At 45.6% G+C, this 21,579-nt stretch overlaps 1 protein-coding gene across 1 annotated transcript in view; it reads right to left on the bottom strand.

The window, feature by feature from the left end:
• Positions 1-21,579, bottom strand: part of LOC141265747 (meprin A subunit beta-like) — a 108,757-nt gene that overhangs the window by 71,113 nt on the left and 16,065 nt on the right. Inside the window, exons 5-6 of the mRNA XM_073679208.1 lie at positions 11,917-11,992; positions 622-739 (exon numbers count right to left, since the gene is read on the bottom strand). Of these exons, the coding sequence (XP_073535309.1) occupies positions 622-739; positions 11,917-11,992 (194 nt within the window). The remainder of the gene's footprint in view (positions 1-621; positions 740-11,916; positions 11,993-21,579) is intronic.

Raw genomic sequence — 21,579 nt, 5'->3', positions numbered from 1 at the left:
TGCTGTCTTATTGGCTACAGCAAGGAGCTGATTATGCCTGCAGGACAGCGCACATACCCGTACTGCCAGACTGGGGGCTACTACAGGACCCAGCCAAGGTAACATCTCTGGCTGGACAGAACCTGTTCCGCTCAAAAATAACATTCATGTGTTTTCAAGGGAAGAGAGTGAAGAAATTCAAACATCTCTGATAGCGGCTTATTTCCTAAAGATCAAAGGGATCAGATGTCAAAATTAAAACAGCTTAATCCTTATCCTCCATGACATCATCTGTGAAGGGAGAATCATGAGGTCCCATACACATTAAACTGTTGGCCGATTAGCTGATATCAACTTTATAGTGGAAGTGATCAATATTTTATATATGCTCTATGGCACTATGGGTTGTCTCTCCCTACTATCTATGTGTAGATTAAGCATGATGCTGGGGTGCTCCAGTTATTTCCACATGTTTACTGAAATCTACCACATAATCGTTCTGCATTAGTAATGTGCGCACTGGTTGGCTGGTGGGTTTATGTTCCTGATATTCTTTGTTAATGTAATCTCCTAGAAATATCTCAAAGATGTTTTCTGACCACAAATCCAGCCACTTCTCTTTTAGCAAAATGCTTTACTTACCCATTATCGCTAAACACTGATACATAATTGCTTTCCCCATTCCAGGGTTTAAAGTCAAGACAAGTCTTCAATCGGAAGCGCTCAAATGCTTTCAGGATCACGCCTTTTGCATTTATTTCTATAAAGACAGAGATTCGTAGACAGTAGTAGTAGTTAGTATGCCACATGGATGAGACAATAAGTTTATTAATTTTTGCACTCAAGGAACGGGAATTTAGTAGGGGCTAACTAATCATTCTAAAATATATTCCTCATTTCATGATATCTTCACGGTCGTAGTCGTAGAATTAAGGACCCTACCTACAACATTTTTAGGGGTTACTATGCTTTTACAATAATTGGTAAAACAGAGATTAACTCAGCAAAGTATCAAATGTGCATCAAATGTTGAATTTTATTTAAAGTGTTAGTGCCATAATTATTGAAATTGAGCTACTAGAGTTATTTAAAATAAAATGAATGTTAAATGACTATTAATATCAATAGCTCTCTATTTTCTTTAAAAAATTCCTCCTCTTTTCTGCTCTTGGAAGCTTCAGCCAATAGCTGCAGAGCATTGAGCATTGTCGGGAAAGGGGAGTTTCATTTTGTATCTAAAGAAAAAAAAGCATGGAGTTTTTATTTCTATGTTATTAAAAAGAATCTGTGACGAGATTTCTGCTACCATATATGAGAGCAGCATGATGTAGGTACAGAGACCCTGATTCCAGCAGTGTATCACTTACTGGACCGCTTGCTGCAATTTTGATAAAAATCAATGTTTTATCTGCTGTAAATCATCTACCAGGTCTGTGAATGATGATCTCGGTATGACCCCGCCCACATCACTGATTGGCAGCTTTCTGCGTACACTGTGCATAGGCATAAAGATGCCAATCAGTGGTTAAATAGAGCTCATGAATATGGAGGACTACAAGGCAGTGGGGTTTACTAGTCCTCTAGTGATAATCTCCTGATGACAAAAGAGTAATTTTATCAAAACTACAGCAAGCAAACCACTAAATGACATCTCTGGATTCAGGGTCTCTGTCATTATCCTGCACTCAGATTAAGTGAGAAAAATCTAGTGACAAGTTCCATTTATAGCCTTTAAGTGTACAAAGCACGATGTGCATCCACTGTAATGCTCTTGTGATCAGCCATTAATCTGGATGGATTAAATAAAAAAGTGGTATCAGTATTACTATTTGAGCTAATAAAGGTTATTCATTGTATAATTTACAACCCCAAAGCCAAAAAAAGTTGGGACCCTGTGTAAAATGTGAAGAAAAGAAGAATGGAATGTCTTTTACCCATTTTACATTAGGAAACATTTTTCTGATATTTATATACAATATTTTAGATGTAATTGTTGACAGATTGGTGAACCTCTGACCATCTTTGCTTCTGAGAGACACTGCCTCTCTATAAGATACTCTTTTTATACGAGAAGGAAAAACTGGAAGGAGACAAAGCACAAAATAGGGTCTTATCTGGGTAGCAATATTAAAAGAAATGCACAAATTGTGCTCACCTGGTTGGGTTGTGTGCACACAACCACTGATAGCACGTGAGACTGCTGCAGACCCACGAGTAGATGAAAGCATAAAAAGAAAGAGCAAAAGGATTTTTCTGCGCTGCCGTGAAAAAATGGAGGATGCTAATCCAGTACTAAGTGGTTTATTCATCAACGCGTTTCAAAGTATACAACTTCTTAATCAGGACAATCACAATAAGGATTCAAACAGCATGAGCAGGTTCATGATACGAGTGAGGGATCAAAATCGCACGTACAAGTCTATGGGTCCATGAAAATCACAGATAGAACACAGGTGCCTTCCATGTGCCATCTATTTTAAGCATTGTAATGTGAGCGCAAAGCATTGCAATTTTTTTCTTAAAATGAGAAAATCACTGATGTTAGAAAATTGTCACTTCGATGAAACACTGATGACATTTTTACCCAGCAAAATGATAAAAATTGGGCAATTTTTTACACATACAAAAATGATAATCGGATGTCTAAATGAGGTCTTTAAATCTGTACAGGCCATGAGATGGACACACAAGTGCACAGGAAAGTTATCAGAGCCGTGGACCTTTGTGTCAGCACGTGACCTGTACAGATTTAAATCTCCTGGAAGTAAATAATGAAGGTTCACAGTGAATAATGGCACCAGTAACCTTAAAAATCATCAAAAATTGATAGAGAATGTATATTGGAAAATGGCAGACATTTTCATTATACACAGAATAACATCTTTGCTGAAAATGTAATATCTTTTGAAAAATGGTGTTGATTATTTCCAATGGTGGTTGTGGTAAATTTGATGAGACGAGAAAGCATAGATATTCCAAAGGAGTGTCAGTGTCCATGCCTGACTGCTGATTAATTCAAAGAGAAACACATGAGCCTTGTTCTTGTAAATGACAAGGGTCACCCAAGGATCAGCTACTTATCACCTATCCTGTTTATTTTGGATACTAGATGGTTGCCCGAATCTAACGCATCGGGTATTCTAGAATGTGGCCGACCGGGTGCGACTAATCAGCGAAGCAGTGTTTAAATGGGTTGTGCACTACTTTAAATTAACCCCCCAATGTATCCCCCCGGGGCCCCTAATGAATTTTGTAATTACGTCATTTTGTCAATACTGCTTGTAACAACATCGCTGACCACACACAGCGAGCACGTAATTCCAGGCAGCCAGGGGTCTCCTGTTCCGCGTATCACGGTGAATGACGGGCTGTGGGCGGGGTTATCCCCCATCGTGTCACAGCCAGCATCCACCGCGCGCTCTGTAAATTTGGCACTGCGACCAATCAGCGAACCGTGTTAGTGAGGACCGGGGAGCGGCGCTGCCTGTGCGGGTACTTCCACTGCGAGCTAGCGCCGGTCATCTCCCGGCTGCATCGCCGCTGACCTCCGTGCGGCAGATGAGCCGCTAACATCCGCCATCTTGTTCTGAAATCCAGCGTCGCTGATTGACCGCGGCCGGACCAATCAGCGACGCGGGATTTCCTGGACGGACAGACAGACGGGATAAGCAAATTATATAGTAGATATTGCAATCTTGTTTCAGCCCCTTCACTAAATGAGAATATACCTAAAGTGTCTTTGATTGTGACTAGTGATGAGCGGACCTGTTGAAGTTCGGGTTCTGGTATCCAACCTGAGCTTTAGTCCAAAATTCAGTTCGGGTACCAAAACTTGACCCGAACTTGAACATGAACCAGAACCCAATTGAAAACAATTAGGTCCAGAACTTTGCAGCTGGACAATTCTCTGTATCTCCTTCTTCCCGTACTTCCCCCGGAACTCTGAACATTGAGTTTAACGTTTAGCACCGGACACTAAGTGTTCGGTACGACCACCGAACTTTTAAGTTCGGGTTTGCTCATCTCTAACTGTGACTATCCATTTACAAACACCTGTAGAAAAGAAGTGTAAGTGGCACTCCGACGTGCAAAAACAATGTACCCTTTCTAGTGTTGAGCGAGCACTACAATGCTCGGGTGCTCGAAGCTCAGGCCGAGCTCGCCGTGATACTCGGGTGCTCAACCCGAGCAACGAGCCCAATGTTAGTCTATGGGAGACCCGAGCATTTGTGCGGCGGCACCCCTGGCAGTCTGTAGAAAGGCTAAAAAGTGCCCAAAACGATAGTGACAGTGCTCAAAAGACATGGGGACAGCATGGGCATCGCCCCAGGAAGCATTTCTGACCCCCAGGTCACTGCTGTCAACAACGTGGTCAGAGGTATTAAGCCACTTTTACGGGCTCACAATAAAACGTTCAAAACCGAAACTGAAACGGTTTTCCTGTGAAATATGTTAAGGAACTTCCTTTCCAGGGTAAAGACTTGTGTATAAGGTAAAATAAATAACCAAAAACAAAAATACTCCTCCACACCTTGGGCTATGTTCACAAGTAGCATTTTTTTATGCGTTTTTGCACTTTTGTATTGCTTTCAACCGTGACAAATGCATTCACCTGGAAATGTCATTTTAACATTTTACAATCTTATCTGGCCATGTGCTGTGTGACACATCAATACAGTGCTGAAAAGATATGGGAACAGCATGGGGAAGACTCCTGGAAGCATCTCTGACACCCAGGTCACTGCCTAAAAGTGTGCCCATCAGAAGTGATCCTTGCCGCATCAGAAGATGCAGACTTGCAACTATCCCCGTGCAAGTCCTTGTCCCAGGGCAGTGTTCAATTGTACCTCCCCCATTCCTTGCAATGCAAGCGCAAGTAAGCAGCCTGCCACCCTCCCACCCCCAGACTGCAATACCATACTGCTAGCTTGCTTGCACTTGAAATTGGGCCTTTTAGGCATGTGGAGGCGGAATCTGGCCACCACGTCATGGCTGCGTCGGCGGCTTGGTATCCATACTCAGTCCCCAGCCACCCGGCGGCCTGGTGTCCACGCTTGGTCCCCAGCCGCCAGGGGGTGGCCGAGTGTCCATAAACGGTCCCCAGCCGCCCAGTGGCCGGGTGTCCACACACGGTCCCCAGACACCTGGGGGTGGCCGGGTGTCCATAAAAGGTCCCCAGCTGCCCCTATTTCTCCTGTCAACTTCCCCCCACACACTTTTCTTAGCCCAGCCTGCTTTAGGGCAGCATTGGACGAGCCCACCAGAGAACCAGACTCCTCCGGTGGGCCCTGGCTTCTCCATCAGGGGAGTTGAGAGTGCCAAGGTGAGGAGCATGATGATGATAGAAGTTAGCATCTGCTTTGTTTTCTTGGAATGCAAGCAGCAGTGGTCGGCCTCCTACAAAATGAGTAAATTATTCATGACCATGAGGCCATCCATCTCCTTAGCTTTCTGTTCCTTGGAATGCAAGCGCATGTATGTAGTAGCGACTAGGCCTGAGGTGGTCAGCGTTTTGGCGCATATCCTACTTCCTCCGAGGATTGCTGGATGTTTTCCTGCTACTATCCCAGTTCTATGACTCCCGTTAAAACAAAGCTTCAGGTGATGAATGATGGATGAGGTGGTGGCAAAGGAGAAAGAGCAGGAGGAACAGGGACCATTCACATCAATATCAGGCCAGTCAACCACACATGTCTTGTCGGATATGTTTCTGTACCAAAAGGAGCGGTCGGACGTGGATTACAGCATACTAAAAAACTTCTACCCATTATTGGGGAGTGGGTCTCCCTTAGTGTTCGCCTATGCATTGAAAAGCAAAAGCTGACTAAAATTAGGAGGAAATGCAATGCCCGTTGGAAGAGCCATGGAGGTTAGAGTTAATTAAAAACAACATTTCAATGCCCCTTGGAAGAGCTGTGGAGTACAGAATGGTTTATCTAGATGGTTTTAATGCCCCTTGGAAGAGACGTGGAGGTCACAGTAGCTTAACAAGACAGTTTCAATGCCCCTTGGAAGAGACGTGGAGGTCTCAGTAGCTTAACAAGATGGTTTTAATGCCCCTTGGAAGAGACGTGGAGGTGGCAGTAGCTTAACAAGACTGTTTTAATGCCCCTTGGAAGTGACGTGGAGGTCACAGTGGAATAAAAAGACAATATCAATGCCCCTTGAAAATGTGGTGGAGGTCGCAGTAGCTTAACAAGACGGTTTTAATGCCTCTGGGAAAAGTGGTGGAGGTCGCAGTAGCTTAACAAGACGGTTTTAATGACCCTTGTAGAGTGGTGGAGGTCGCAGTAGCTTAAAAAGATGGTTTAAATGCCCCTTGGAAGAGACGTGGAGGTCGCAGTAGCTTAAAAAGACGGTTTTAATGCCCCTTGCAAGAGACATGGAGGTCGCAGTAGCTTAACAAGACGGTTTTAATGCCCCTTAGAAGATACGTGGAGGTCGCAGTAGCTTAACAAGACGGTTTTAATGCCCCTTGGAAGAGACGTGGAGGTCGCAGTAGCTTAACAAGACGGTTTTAATGCCCCTTGGAAGAGACATGGAGGTAGCTTAACAAGACGGTTTTAATGCCCCTTGGAAGAGACGTGGAGGTCGCAGTAGCTTAACAAGATGGTTTTAATGCCCCTTGGAAGACACGTGGAGGTCACAGTAGCTTAACAAGACAGTTTTAATGCCCCTTGGAAAAGACGTGGAGGTCGCAGTAGCTTAACAAGATGGTTTTAATGCCCCTCGGAAGAGACGTGGAGGTCGCAGTAGCTTAACAAGACGGTTTTAATGCCCCTTGGAAGAGACGTGGAGGTCGCAGTAGCTTAACAAGATGGTTTTAATGCCCCTTGGAAGAGAAGTGGAGGTTGCAGTAGCTTAACAAGATGGTTTTAATGCCCCTTGGAAGAGCCATGCAGTACAGTATCTTAAAAAAATTATTCCCATTATTGGGGAGTGGGTCTCCCATAGTCTTTGCCTATGCCTTCCAAGCAAAAGCTGGGAAAAATTAGGAGGGAGGAACTTGCAATGCTGGCAACACGGAACAAGGTCACCCTGGTGGTATAGTGGTGGTGGAGGCTGAGGATAAGGAGAAGAGCAAAATACAGCCGACATGAGGAAGCGTATACCCATGTGTGGGTGTGAAGCGGTGCATGGGAATACACCTCCCGAAATAACACAGTGGATTTGACTTTATGTTACTCTGCTGTCATTTGGTGGTGATGAGAAGTCTGGCCCAATCCAGCCCTTGTTCATTTTGATAAGGGTCAGCTTGTCAGCATTGTCAGTTGACAGGCGAGTGTACTTATCAGTTATAATTCCCCCAGCGGCACTAAAAACACGCTCCGATAACACGCTAGCGGCAGGGCAGACCAGGACCTCCAAGGTGTACAGAGAGAGTTCATTCCAAGTGTCCAGCTTGGATACCCAATAATTAAAAGGCACAGAAGAATCACAGAGGACGCTGGTACGGTCGGCAAGGTACTCCCTCACCATCTTTTGAAACTTTCCACTCCTTGTGTGAGTACCCCGCGCCTCAGGGTCTGTAAGCTGGACGGGTCTCAGAAAACTGTCCCAGAATGTTAACATGCCTCTGCTGGATTGGAGTTGCGTCTCTCTTGCCTATACGCCTTGGTTGGTCAACGAACTGTGACCTCGGCCGCTAGCGTGTTCAGATGGGAATTTTTTTAACAGTTCTGCAGCAAGGGTCTTCTGGTACTACCCCATTTTTGTAGACCTCTCCACCTCAGGAATAAGAGAGTGAAAGTTCTCCATGTAGCGGGGGTATAAAAGTGTCACCAACCAGTAATGACTGTCACCCAACATTTTGACAACGCGAGGGTCACGGTTAAGGCAGCGTAACATAAAGTCAGCCATACGTGCCAGACTGGTAACGGGCAAGACTTCCGTGTTCTCACCAAGATGACGACTGACCATGCTCTCCTCCTCCTCTTCCCCCCTGTCCTCAGGCCACCCACGCTGAACCGACGGTATGACAGTTGTACAGGTACTACCGTCTACAGCGCATGATACCAGCTCCTGTTCTTCCTCCTCCTCCTCTCCCTCATTGTCCCCCAATGCATGTTGGGATGAGATGAGGCTGGGCTGTGTGTAATCGCCCGCTACGGCTTCTTGATCCATCTCATCATACTCTGGCTGCAATGCCTCCTCTTTAATTCTCTGCAGAGAACGTTGCAAAAGACAGACAAGTGGGATGCTGACGCTAATGATGGCGTCATCGCCACTCACCATCTTGGTAGACTCCTCAAAGTTTGTCAGGATGGTACATATGTCAGACATCCAGGTCCACTCCTGAGGTCTTATGTGTGGAGTCTGACCTGAATATCGACGGCCTTGTTGCAGCTGGAACTCCACAACTGCTCTCTTCTGCTAACAAATCCTTTGCAACATGTGGAGGGTAGAGTTCCAACATGTGGGGACATCACACACCAGTCGGTGTGCTGGAAGCTGCAAACGCTGCTGCAACACAGCAAGGGCGGTGGAAGCTGTAGCTGACTTGCGAAAATGAGCTGACAGGCGGGGTACTTTGACGAGCAGATCTGGCAACTCTGGGTACGATTTAAGAAACCGCTGAACTACGAGGTTAAGCACATGAGCCAGGCATGATACGTGTGTGATCTCGCCTCGCCTCAGAGCCGCCACCAGGTTTCGGCCATTGTCACACACGACCATGCCTGGATGTAGGTTCAGCGGTCTCAGCCACAGATCGGCCTGCTCTTTCACAGCTGTCCACAACTCACAAGCAGTGTGAGGTTTATCACCTAAGCTTATGAGTTTCAGCACAGCCTGTTGCCGCATGGCTGAGGCAGTACTGCAGTGCTTCCAGCTGGTAACTGATGTGGTGATATCTGAGATGGAGGCTGAACATGAGGAGGAGGAGGATGACGTGCAGGAGCTGTACACTGTGGGGGCAACTCTGACTGACATAGGGCCTCAGTCCTCGGTGTGGGGAGGATGTGTTCCATCCCAAGGTCCGACTGGGTCCCGGCTTTCACTATGTTTACCCAGTGTGCCGTCAGGGAGAAGTACCGTCCCTGGCCACAAGCACTTATCCACGTGTCCGTTGTCAGGTGGACTCTCCCAGTAACTGCGTTGTTGAGGGCACGGCAGATGTTTTGGGACGCGTGCTTGTGTAGTGCGGGGGTGGCACACCGGGCAAAATAGTGTCGGCTGGGGACCGAGTACCGAGGGATGGCCACCGCCATAAGGTTGCGGAAGGATTCCATCTCCACCACCCTAAAAGGCAGCATTTCCAACGCAATCAATCAGTCGTGAAATGTGCGAATTTAGGACTGTGGCCTGTGGGGCCTTGGCTGCGAATTTGCGCTTTCGTTCAAAGCTCTGGGATATGGACAATTGAACGCTGCGGTGGGACATGGACGTTGATGCTGTTTCTTGAGGAACTGCCATAACAAGTGACGACTGAGAGGAGGGGGCATCTTTGCATGCAGTATGGACAGGGGATTGCCTTGCACGCACAACAGGGGGTTCTATTACACACACAACAGCAGAAGAAGCAGTGATGACACCTGCTGACACTGGTCGTGGACCCTGGGGTTCGCCCCACAAAGTCGGGTGCTTTGCTGCCATGTGCCTGATCATGCTGGTGGTGGTCAGGCTGGTAGTTTTGTCACCCCTGCTGATGCTGGCATGGCAGGTGGTACAAATGGCCTTTTTGGGGTTATCAGCAGAGTCTTTAAAAAAATTCCAGACTCTGGAAGACCTACCGGTTGTACTGGCAACGTCCCTCGTGTTGGTGTTACGGGGAACTGTTTCCCGCCTTCTGTCTGCGGCCACCACACTGCTTCTTCCTGCCTGTTGGGGTACTCTGCCTCCCTCTCCCTGTGTGCTGCTGGCCTCGCTCTGCGTGTCCTCCTGCCACGTTAGGTCAGTTACTAGATCATCCATCACCTCCTCCTCTTCCACTTGCGCACCACGATCCTCCTCCTCACTTTGTGGTAATTGTGTCTCGTCATCGTCCACCTCTTGTGACAAATTGCCAACGTTGACTTCCTCTGGCCGTGGCTGTTCAAATATTTGGGCATCGCTACATGGGATCTCCTCTTCCACCACTTCAAGTGGAGCAGGCGAGGGGCACAAATATGGAAATGGACGAGTGAACAGCTCTTCAGAGTGTCCAAGTGTGGGATCAGTTGCTGTCTGACGACACTCGGCATGGTAGGAGGAAGGAGCATCAGGGTGAGGAGGAGTATGCAGTCGAGACTCACGGCTACTAAAACTTGACCGTGTGGAAGACAGACCAGAGGTGGTGGTGCCCAGGTAACTGGAAGTATTATCTGCTATCCAATTAATAACCTGTTCACACTGATCAGTTTGCAATACTGGTGTTGTAGTGTGGTTCCCTAGTAATTCGGTCAAGAAGTGGGAGCGAGAAGATGTGGCTGTTGGTTGTGGCACATTTTCACCTTGGCCACTGCCCCGTCCTCTACACGCACCATCACCAGAACCAGTTCCACGTACCTTGTCACGCGCCTTGCCCATTGTAAATGAAGTAAAATAGCTTACACTCGCACTATCAATGGAAAAAGGGTAATAAAAAGGAGATTAGAACTGTGGAAGAGGAAAACCACAGTTCTATTTCTCTGGCCTACACCAGAATCTTTTAAACAGATATATTTGTGACTGAACAATCAGGGAGACACTATTACTGTTTTTCTTTACGGAAAAAATACCAAAAGCTGGATAATACAGAGATTTGAACTGTGGAACTGCAAAACCACAGTTATATTTGTCCCGCCTACACCAGACTCTTTTAAACAGATATATTGGTGTCTGACCAGTCAGGGAGACACTCAATTTTTTTTTTTGGGGGGGGGGGATACCAAAAAGTTAATAAGACGCGTATTTGGACAGTCTGACTGAGGGAAAAAAAAATACAGGATTTAGATGAAAAAAAAAAAAAATTTTCCTGGCCCCTGAGACCGGGGTGATAAGTCTAGCAATTTGACCAACAGGAGCACACAGGACTGTAATGAAGCGTTTGCTGGTATAACCACTGCGTCTCCTATACAGCCTGCCTGCCTGATATCTGGGATCGATATTAGTCCTGAGAAGGACTGTTTGTTTGATTTGGCAGTCTTTGAGACCCTACACTAACTATTTCGGAGTATAAATCTCTCCCTAGCTCAGCAGCACTCACCCTACACTGTCTGATTCGGAGCGACTGTGCACAAGATGGCGGCGCCTGGTTTTAAATAGTCGAGGTGATGGTGTGCGGCCAGCCAATCACTGTAATGCCCACAAACAACATGGCTGCGGCATTACAGTAACTGGCTGGCAATCCCTGCATGTTCATTGGCTCTGTAAAGAGCGCCAAACGTGCAGGGCGGAGACCCGAGCTCCCGCCCGAGTAACCCGGAAATGCTCGGTGCTCGCCGAACATCCCGAGTAGTGAGATGCTCGGGCGAGTACCGAGCAGTGTCGAGCATGCTCGCTCAACACTAACCTTTTCCACTAGACCTCAGCTTTTCTAGCCTATAATAATTTAATGCAAGATGGGGTAAGAAGATATTGGTGTACATCAGTCGTAGCAGTGATGTTCCCAGTTTATAGATCTCTCACAGTCAACAACAGCCGTGACATAGAAAGTGGTTACACAAGGGGAAAAGAATGCCAGAACTGATGAGAACTTTTCTTGAAAGGACAGGAAATATAATTGTAGAATAGCATGAATGGCCAGTGGGAAAATTGCAACATTACTTACTTTGTTTTTTAATTAAGTTTGTGATATGAACAAAAAAATAACGTTGCTAAAATAATTTAAAAAATACATGTAAATCAAGCATCTAATTTAAACAATAGGTTATATTCAGGTTTTTGATTCTATTTCATGAAATGTTTATTCATTTAGAGCTTATTCATTGGTACTAATTATGATTGCAAAGACATGAGAGGAGTATGTGATTTACTTACCAAGACTGTCTTCTAAGTAGTATGGGACTGTCAGTGGCCATCTATATTGCGAACCAATAATTGTGTTTCTTGCAGTCTAAATAATGCAAGTAATTAAAAATACTCTTAGATCCAATATAATAACTAAACTGATGTAGCCTGTAATTACTTAACCCCTCAGGAAGACCAAGCCATTTTTAGTCTTAAAGTAAGACAGCTTAAAACTAGTGCAGAGAGTAAAAACACGGGAAGATTTATCACAGTTGTACAATCAGTGTAATAGTTTTAATGCAGATTGTTAAACAAATTAAATATTTCACTCTTCCTTATGCAAGATCTTTTTTGCTTACTTTAGGCAACTATTTTTTTGTAGGGGTACAGATCGAACACTAAGACAGTCTGGAGGCACACAGAAGCGCTATCACCATGTGGGGGGTCAGAAGGGCCACCATTACCATGTGGAAGCACTATTACCATGTGGGGGCACTGATAGGACACCATTACTTGTGGGGGAACATATGGGACACTAAAGGGACATCAATCATTACTGTATGAGGGAATAGAAGAAGCACTATTACCATGTTATGACACAAAGGGGACACTAATACCATGTGGAGGCACAGAGGGGGCTTTAATACCATGTGGAGGGACAGAGGGGGCCCTAGTACCATGTGGAGGCACAATGGGAGTATTATTACAATGTGGAAGTGCAGGGGGGCACTATTACTACAGGGAGGCAGAAAGATGAGCACTAATAGCACAGTGTATGAAAGCAAAGAGGGGGCACTATTACGGTCTTAGAGCACAGAGAAGTGCCCTATGTTATTGTGTTGGGTTGCAGGCTGGCATTATTACTGTCTAGGCACTATTGATGATTGATTATAGCAGTATGGAGTTTGTGTAAAGGTGGGGAAAAGTGGGCAGGACACTGGAAAAGCAACGATCCAAAGATGTCTGTGTGGAGGACTTAATTAACTCTGTGGAGGTACACAGGGGACACAGTTATCCTCTGGAGGCATATAGGGGGCATTGTTTCCATGTGGAGGCACAAAGTGTGCACTGTTACTTCTTAGAAGGGGTGATTTGTTTCCAGGGGGCTGTACTTCGGTCAGGCATTTTTCTTGCAGTGGGCTGGGCTATCTTTGGTGATCTTTTCCAGCACCCACCCACAATGCAACGTTCTTCCTCTTGTCAAGACGACAGTCCTCCATTTTGAGTTCACATGGTCCGCCATTTAAACTTTCTTAAAGCACATGTTCACACTAACTTTTTTTTAGTAACAATAGCATCGTTTGAATCTTTCTTGAAGGGAACCTGTCAGGTCCCCCATGCCTTCCAATCCATCAGCATTCAGCTATACGAGAATAAACCCCCTCCCTAACCAACCCTGTTTAACATAATTCAGTTAAATACAGTAAAAGCTTTACAAAAGCATTTATAACCTCTGCTTTCCCTATACTAATGTGGGCTTTTACTAGTCAATGGGGCATTAGTTCCCCAGACTAGTCAGCCCTCTTTCCATGTTATCATGCCCGTGTGGGTGTGATAATATAATTTGCACGATCGGCACATTCGTTTTTTGTTGTTGTTTTTCAGAAACTTAGCATGGTTTTCATTCTCTCTAAGGCATAAGGGACGTGGAGGTGGGATCCCGTTTGTGACGCCAAAAAGAGATGCAACACACCAGAGTGCAGAGCTGAGCCCTCCAGTACACCGGGCATGGGTAGGATCCTCTTCCTTTTCTGTCACATGGGCAGTGGTGGCCATGCCCGGTGCCTGGCACTTTGGAGGCACCCTAATAAGGAGGCACACAGCAGTTGGTATGCAGGGGTTAAACGCCGCTGTTTAACTGTCCCCTCTAAATGTGATGGTGGTGGTGTTCCCCGTGATGTAGTTGCAAAGGGAGGACAGGAGAGGCCATGGCCCCACTATCAGTATTTGGTCAGTATTTTTTCTCAGGAGTGGGAGCTAAAACCAGGTGAGGAACAATCAGAGAAAAGGTATAATAGAAACAAGTCACCAATTCTGCATTTATCACCCACTCCTGGTTTTGGCTCCCACTCCTGAGAAAAAATACTGACTGAATACTGACCAAATACTGATAGTGGGGCCGTGGCCTTACTTTTACTTCAGCACAGCCATAGATGGTAACAGCCTGAAATGGTACAATGGAAATGTGCAGCTGACTAAAGTTCCAAAATTTCACAGACAGCAGATGGTAGCAGATCCAGAGAACCGGGTGCATATGAGGAGCACATGACAGCAAGTCCCTCCAGTGTATAAATCTGGTGTCACTATGAGAGTATCTTCCACCCTTTCAGGGCTGCAATCCTTGGATAGCCTCCATGTCCAAGCCTCACTAACCTTAATTATGTATGAGTATTCTTCCTGCATTCTAGGCCCGCTTGCAATAGCAGTTAGACCCATGTGCACAAGAGAATCAGGAGATCACTCCACCCCAGCAGTAGACATCCTAAAGGTTCACTCACACTCTCTTCCGACTAGCTGCTCCATAACGGCCTGGTGGAACAGGGGAATAAATTCCCTCACATACTTTGAGCTGTCCTTGTGCTGATGTTCACTGAACTTCCCTTCTAGACTCCATACTAAGCTCTGTAGACTCATTGGACTCACTCTTGATTCTGATTAAAATTATTCTTGCTATTACTTTTATGTACATAACTCCACCCACCAGACTATTCTCTTAGCAACTTGCCTTGGTGAGGAGACTTAACTGTTTATTTTCCAAATGGTGTAACATACAATTTACAATCATTTAACTCCTTACATATTATAAATAATTTACACAGAGTTTTAGTAATACACAACTCTGGGGTATTACACCAGGAGGAAATTAACTTTATTCCTCCTAGCAGCGTTCGGGTTTCAGTCACAGAGGTTGTGCCGGCGTGGGTTCAGTCACCACTCTGTGCATAGATCGTGCTCCTGACACTGACTGACAGCTCGCTCATCATTAGAGCCGGCTATCAGTCAGTGCAGGGGGCACGGTTACTGCCACCACTTTCTATACACACAATGGTGACTGAACCCATGCTGGTGCCACCCCCATGTCTGAAACCTAAGCGCTGCCAGGAGGAATAAAGTTAATTTCTGCTCAGCAGCAGAGCCTTAAGTACGGGCATCAGGCAACTTCAGAATACTATTAACCAGCAGATTAACTCCATATCTGCAGGTTAATAGCGTTTTTTTCACGTGACAGGTTCCCTTTAACAAGCCTGTAAATGACTATATGCATGTGTGCACAAATATACACCCACTAAGCACATACAGTAATGATGGGCTATAATGCTTTGGAATGCTATGTATTCCAAAGCATTATATAGTCTATCAGATGATCACGGATTTAGGTTTCTGTAGGTGGATGATGGAGTGTAAAATATAGAATATAATGTGAATCACTGTGTTTGTGTACCTCTATTGTACGTACATAAGTTAATGAGTTTATTTTACATTCTCCCAAAATTGTACCAATAAAAAGTTGTAACAAATCCCACAAAAGAAAACAACCATCAAAAATGAAACATTAATGGCCTTCCAATGCAGCTTTTCTTTAATAATAATAATAATAATAGTTTATTTTTATAGCGCCAACATATTCCGCAGCACTTTACAATTTTAAGGGGGACATATACAGACAATACAGAATAAGCATATCTCATATCGAACGGAGTGAGGGCCCTGCTCGCGAGCTTACAGTCTATGAGGAAGTGGGGGAGACACAAAAGTTAAAAAGTACATATATTGTATAATGCAGCCTTGATATACTGAATAGGATAAAGTATGTTAAAATATGTTTCTATTGTGCATAAGTATTAAAATATAAAAAATATAAATACATATGTATTTGGTATCAGTGTAATTGTACTAAGCCTTATGTAAAGTTTCTTTTTTTAAAATTACATGGTAAAAAATGGTAACTTTTAGTGGTGAGTGAACGTGCTTGGCTAAGGTGTTAACAGAGCACGCTAGAGTCCTAACCGAGCGTCTTCGGCGCGCTCATAAAATATGTTCGCTTCGCCATGGCTGCATGTCTCACAGCTTGCTTGTTTGTTAGGCAATTCCTGCATGTTTGCGACTGTCGAATAGCCGCATGACATGCTATGCGAACATATTTTATGAACATGCCAAAAACATTTGGTTAGGACTCGAGCATGCTCGGATAACACCTTATCCGAGCACGTATGCTCAACACTAGGAATTTTTCTCCTGCCAAAGAAAAATTAAAAATATAGCATATGTATCCTAATGGTGGCATTGAAAAATATAACTTGTCCAGCAAAACATTTTGCCCTCAGAAAAAAGAAAGGTTGGCTAGATTGTCAGAATTAGTGAGTAAGGTGCTAACTCTAGATTTCTAGTTGAAAACTCCCCCTCACCTTCAACCTACTGAGACCTCACCCACGTGCGAGCTGAGCTAGACCTCTGCCTCACTGAGAATGCTAACTGAGCCTTACGCTGATCATAACAACACTTATACACTCTTTCGTCACTTAAAATGCCTCCCTTCACCATGCACCCCAATACATTTGTGTAATGGGAAAGGCATCATGACCAACTCACAACATATTGCTTGAGTATTTCAACAACACCTCAAAAAATTATATGGCAATTCTTACCTGGTGACCAACAAACAATTGATACCTACCATAGTTCTATTCCACTCCCCACCCTCAACCCTTCCTTAGTAAGTCATCTAAACCAAGATATTTCTTCTATTGAAATAGAAGAAACAGTTATCCCCCAACTAAAACTAAATAAAAAACAGGTCCCAATGGATTCACAGCCTTATGCTACAAAAAATATACATCTATTCTCACCTCACAAAATATTTTAACTCCTTTACAGACGAACAGAGACCTGGTATAGCCTCAATATCTATGATACCCAAACCAAATTCAGACCATTATGGTCAAACTATAGGCCTATTTAATTGATTAACAAAGAAATTAAAATTCATGGGAGGGCTTCTTTAACTTTACTTAGAGTTTTCTGTGGTTGCATGGTATGCAAATAACATCTACTATATTATCTGTAAAAAGGTGTGATTTTTCCACATGAACCCTGTTTTTCAAGGGGTTATACAGGACTTTTATTTTTTGTTTTTTAGGGTTGAGACTTACAGGCAGGTAGTTGCTCTATCTACCTGTCTGCTCTGTATCGATCTCGTCGGGCTCAGCGTGGTCGAGGTCTGCTCCTGTCAATGATTCTCCTGCTTCTGGTTATATCACATTGACAGAACAGCTCCATCTCTTCTGCTCTGCTCTGTCGACTTAGCTTCACTGCCAATGTCATGCTGGATGACAGCCGGTTTCCCGCTGCCTAACTGCAGGGAGCCGGGTGTCAATCAGCTTGATGTCAGCATTGACGCCCCATAGATGGAGCAGACCAGAAGTGAAAGAGCTACCCTGTTGATGTGAGGTTAAATTAAGTCGGAGAATCACCGACTGAGCTAGAACACATCACCACAGGGCAAAACAGGCAGGTAGACAGCAACCACCAGCAGGTAAGTTCTTCACTAGTGATGAGCGAGCACTAAAATGCTGTGGTACTCGTTGTTGGAGTTGAGCAAACTGGAATGCTCGAGTGCTCAGACCGAGTAACAAGCCCAATGTAAGTTTGTGGGAAACTCGAGCATTTTTTCGACGGCTACCCCCGGCGGCCTGCAGAGGGCCTAAAAATGCCCAAATCGATGGGAACAGTGCTCAAATGACATGGGATCAGCAAGGGGAAGACCCCTGGAAGCATTTATGAATCCCAGGTCACTTCTGTCAACAAATGTTGTCATAGGTATTACGCCACTTTTACAGACTCACAATAAAACATACAAAAAGAAAAACCGAAATAAATTTTCCTGGGAAATATGTTAAGGAACATCCTTTCCAGGGTAATGACTTGTATATAAGTCAAAATAAATAAAAACCAAAAACAAAAATGCTTCTCCACACCTTGGGCTATGTTCACATGTAGCGTTTTTGATGCGTTTTTGCACTTTTGCATTGCATTCAACCAAGACAAATGCATTCACCGGGAAATGTAATTTTAACATTTTGCAACCTTATCTGCCCATGTGGTGTGTGACACATCATCAGACACATCCTTTTTAATTTCAAGACTATTTTTATAGGGCCATCAGGCGGCCCCTACTATTCTTAAAGGGCCAGCAGTCGGCTGTGCTTTGTTGTTCCCATTATTAACGAGTGGGTATCCTATACTGTTATTCCATATGCAGAGACTGCAAGTGCTGCCTAAAATTTGGACGCAACCCAATACCCCTTTGAAGAGACATAGAGGAGGGTCTCAGTAAAAAATATGTTCCCATTATAAAGGAGCGTATCTCCTAGAGTGGAAATGCTCATGCTGTGACTGCAAGTGCTGCAAAAATTTGGGAAAAACCCCACTAACAATTTAAAGACACATATAGCTGGGCTACAGTAACAACATGTTCGCATTAGAAAGGAGAGGGTCTGCTATTCAGTTATAGGGTATGCAGTGAGTCCAACGGCTGCTAATATTTAGGAAAAACCCCACTAACAATTTAAAGACACATACAGCTGGGCCAGAGTAACGAGTACGACATGTTCCCATTAGAAAGGAGAGGGTCTGCTATTCAGTTATAGGGTATGCAGTGAAGCAACGGCTGCAAAAAATTGGAGGAACTCCAATGCCCCTTGCAAGAGAGGTACATATGTTGATATGGTACATATAGTGGTGATATGGTGGTGGAGAATGAGGATGCGGACAAGAGCAAATAGACAAAATCAGGAAGTGTATACCCATGTCTGGGTGTGAAGACAGAGGTGCATGGGAATAGAGTAAGACCTCCTAAAAAAAGACACTATATTTGAGTTTATGTTACGCTGCTACCATTTGGTCGTGTTGAGAAGTCTGGCCCAATCCAGCCCTTGTTCATTTTTATAAAAGTCAGCCTGTCAGCATTTTCAGTTGACAGGCAGATGTGCCTATCGGTTATAATTCCACCAGCGGCACTAAAAACTCGCTCTGACAAAACGCTTCTGGCAGGGCAGGCCAGGACCTCCAAGGCGTAAAGAGCCAGTTCATGCCACGTGTCCAGCTTGGATACCCAATAATTATAAGGCACAGAGGAATCACAGAGGACGTTGGTAAGGTCGGCAAGGTACTCCCTCACCATCTTCCGAAACTTTTCCTTCCTTGGGAGAATACCCCGCGCCTTAGGGCCTGTGCAATGGGAGGGTCTGAGAAAACTGTCCTAGAACTTTGACAGTGTTCCCCTGTCTCTGCTGGATTGCATTTGAGTCTCTCTTGCCTGTACTGCCCCATTTTATTAGGCCTGTCCTGCAAAGGAATAAGAGACAGAAAGTTCTCCTTGTAACGTGGGTCTTGAAGTGTTACAAACCAGTAATGACTGTCACCCAAAATTTGGACTACGCGAGGGTCACAGGAAAGGCAGTGTAACATAAACTCAGTCATGTGTGCCAGACTGCAAAGAAGCAAGACTTCCGTGTCCTCACCATGTTCTCCTCCTCATCCTCCTCCTCCCTGTCCTCAAGCCATCCACGCTGAACAGACGGTATGACAGTTGTGCAGGTAGTACCATCTATAGTGCAGGAAACTAGCTCCTGTTCTTCCTCCTCCTCCTCTTCCTCATTGTCACCCAATCCACATTGAGATGAGATGAGGCTGGGCTGTGTGGAATCACCCTGTATGGTTCCTTGCTCCATCTCATCGTGCTCCGCCTGTAATGCAACCTCTTTAATTGTGAGCAGAGAGCGTTTCAGAAGACAGAGAAGCAGGATGGTGATGCTAATTATGGCATCATTGCCGCTCACCATCTTGGTGGAGTCCTGAAAGTTTTGGAGGATGGTACAAATGTCCATGTCCACCCCTGGGGTTTTATGTGTGGAGTCTGACCTGAATACCGACGGCTTTGTTGATGCTGGTACTCAACAACTGGCCTCTTTTGCTCACAAATCCTTCTCAACATCTGCAATGTAGAGTTCCAACGCGTGGGGACATCACAGATCAGTCGGTGAGCTGGAAGCTGCAAACACTGCTGAAGCGCGGCAAGGGCCGCGGAAGCTGTAGCTAACTTACCAAAATGGGCACACAGGCGGCGTACTTTGACAAGCAGATCTGACAGATCCGGGTAGGTTTTGAGAAACTGCTGAACCATGAGGTTAAGCACATGGGCCAGGCATGGTACGTGTGTGACAATGGCCGGAACCTGGTGGCGGCCCTGAGGTGAGCACATGGGCTAGGCATGGTACATGTGTGAGCTCGCCTCGCCTAAGAGCCGCCACCAGGTTCCGGCCATTGTCACAGCCGACCATGCCTGGCTGTAGGGTCAGTGGTGTCAGCCACAGATCTGCCTGCTCTTTCAGAGCTGTCCACAACTCTTCAGCGTTGTGCGGTTTGTCACCTAAGCATATTAGCTTCAGCACAACCTGTTGCCGCATGGCTGAGGCAGTGCTGCAGTGCTTCCAGCTTGCGCCTGATGTGGTAATTTCAGAAATGGAGACTGAAGAGGAGGAGGAGGAGGAGGTACAGGAGCTGTAGAATGTGGGGGCAACCCTGATTGACCCAGGGCCCACATCGGGATGACGTGTTCCATCCCAAGGTCTGACTTGGTACTGGCTTCCACTATATTAACCCAGTGTGCCATCAGCGAGATTTACCATCCCTGCCCACAAACACTTGTCCACGTGTCCATGGTTAGGTGGACTTTCCCAGTAAGTGCGTTGTTGAGGGAACATCTAATGCTGTGGAACCCGTGCTCATGTAATCCGGGGACGGCACACCGGGAGAAATAGTGGCGGCTGGGGACCGAGTACTGAGGGATGGCTGCCGCCATCAAGTTGCGGAAAGCTTCTGTCACTACGAGCCTAAAAGGCAACATTTCGAACGCAAGCATTTGCGAAATGTGTGAATTTAGTAGTGTGACCTGTGGAGCGTTGGCTGCGTATTTGCACTTGCGTTCCATGGACTGGGGTAGGGATAAATGAATGCTGCCCTGGGACAAGGACGTGGACGTGCTTGCTGATGGTGCTGGTTGAAAGTGTTCAACGACAGGTGCAGGGCGAGAGGCATCTTGGCATGCGCCATGGACAGGGGATTGGCATGCATGCACAACAGCGGAAGAAGCAGTGGTGTCACCTGCAGACACTGTTGCTGGACCCTGGGGTTTGGCCCACTTAGTCGGGTGCTTTGTTGCCATGTGCCTGATCATGCTGGTGGTGGTCAGGCTGATAGTTTTGCTACCCCTTCTGATGCTGGCCTGGCAGGTGGTGCAAATGGCCTTTTTGGGGTTATCTGCAGAGTCTTTAAAAAAACAACCAGACTCTGGAAGACCTAACAGTTGTACTGGTAACTTCCGTCGTTAGGAGGAACGCTTTCCCGCCTTGTGTCTGCGGACACCACACTGCTTCTTACTGCCTGTTATGGTGCTACGCCCCCCTCCCCCTCTGTGCTGCTGTCCTCGTTCTGTATGTCCCCCTGCCAGGTTGGGTCAGTTACTATATCATCCACCACCTCGTTTTCCAATTCCGCATTCTAGTCCTCCTCCTGACTTTCTGGCAATTGTGTTTCATCATAATCATCGCATCGTCCACCTCTTGTGACAGTAATTGCACTTTCCCACCGGCGCCTTCCTGTGACCCTGGCCATTCCAATATTTGGGCATCGCTA

Source organism: Phyllobates terribilis, unplaced genomic scaffold (assembly GCF_046119375.1).
Source record: "Phyllobates terribilis strain yellow unplaced genomic scaffold, ASM4611937v1 Scaffold_4__5_contigs__length_816908805, whole genome shotgun sequence".
Taxonomy (NCBI): domain Eukaryota; kingdom Metazoa; phylum Chordata; class Amphibia; order Anura; family Dendrobatidae; genus Phyllobates; species Phyllobates terribilis.
This window is presented reverse-complemented; position numbering and strand designations above follow the sequence as displayed.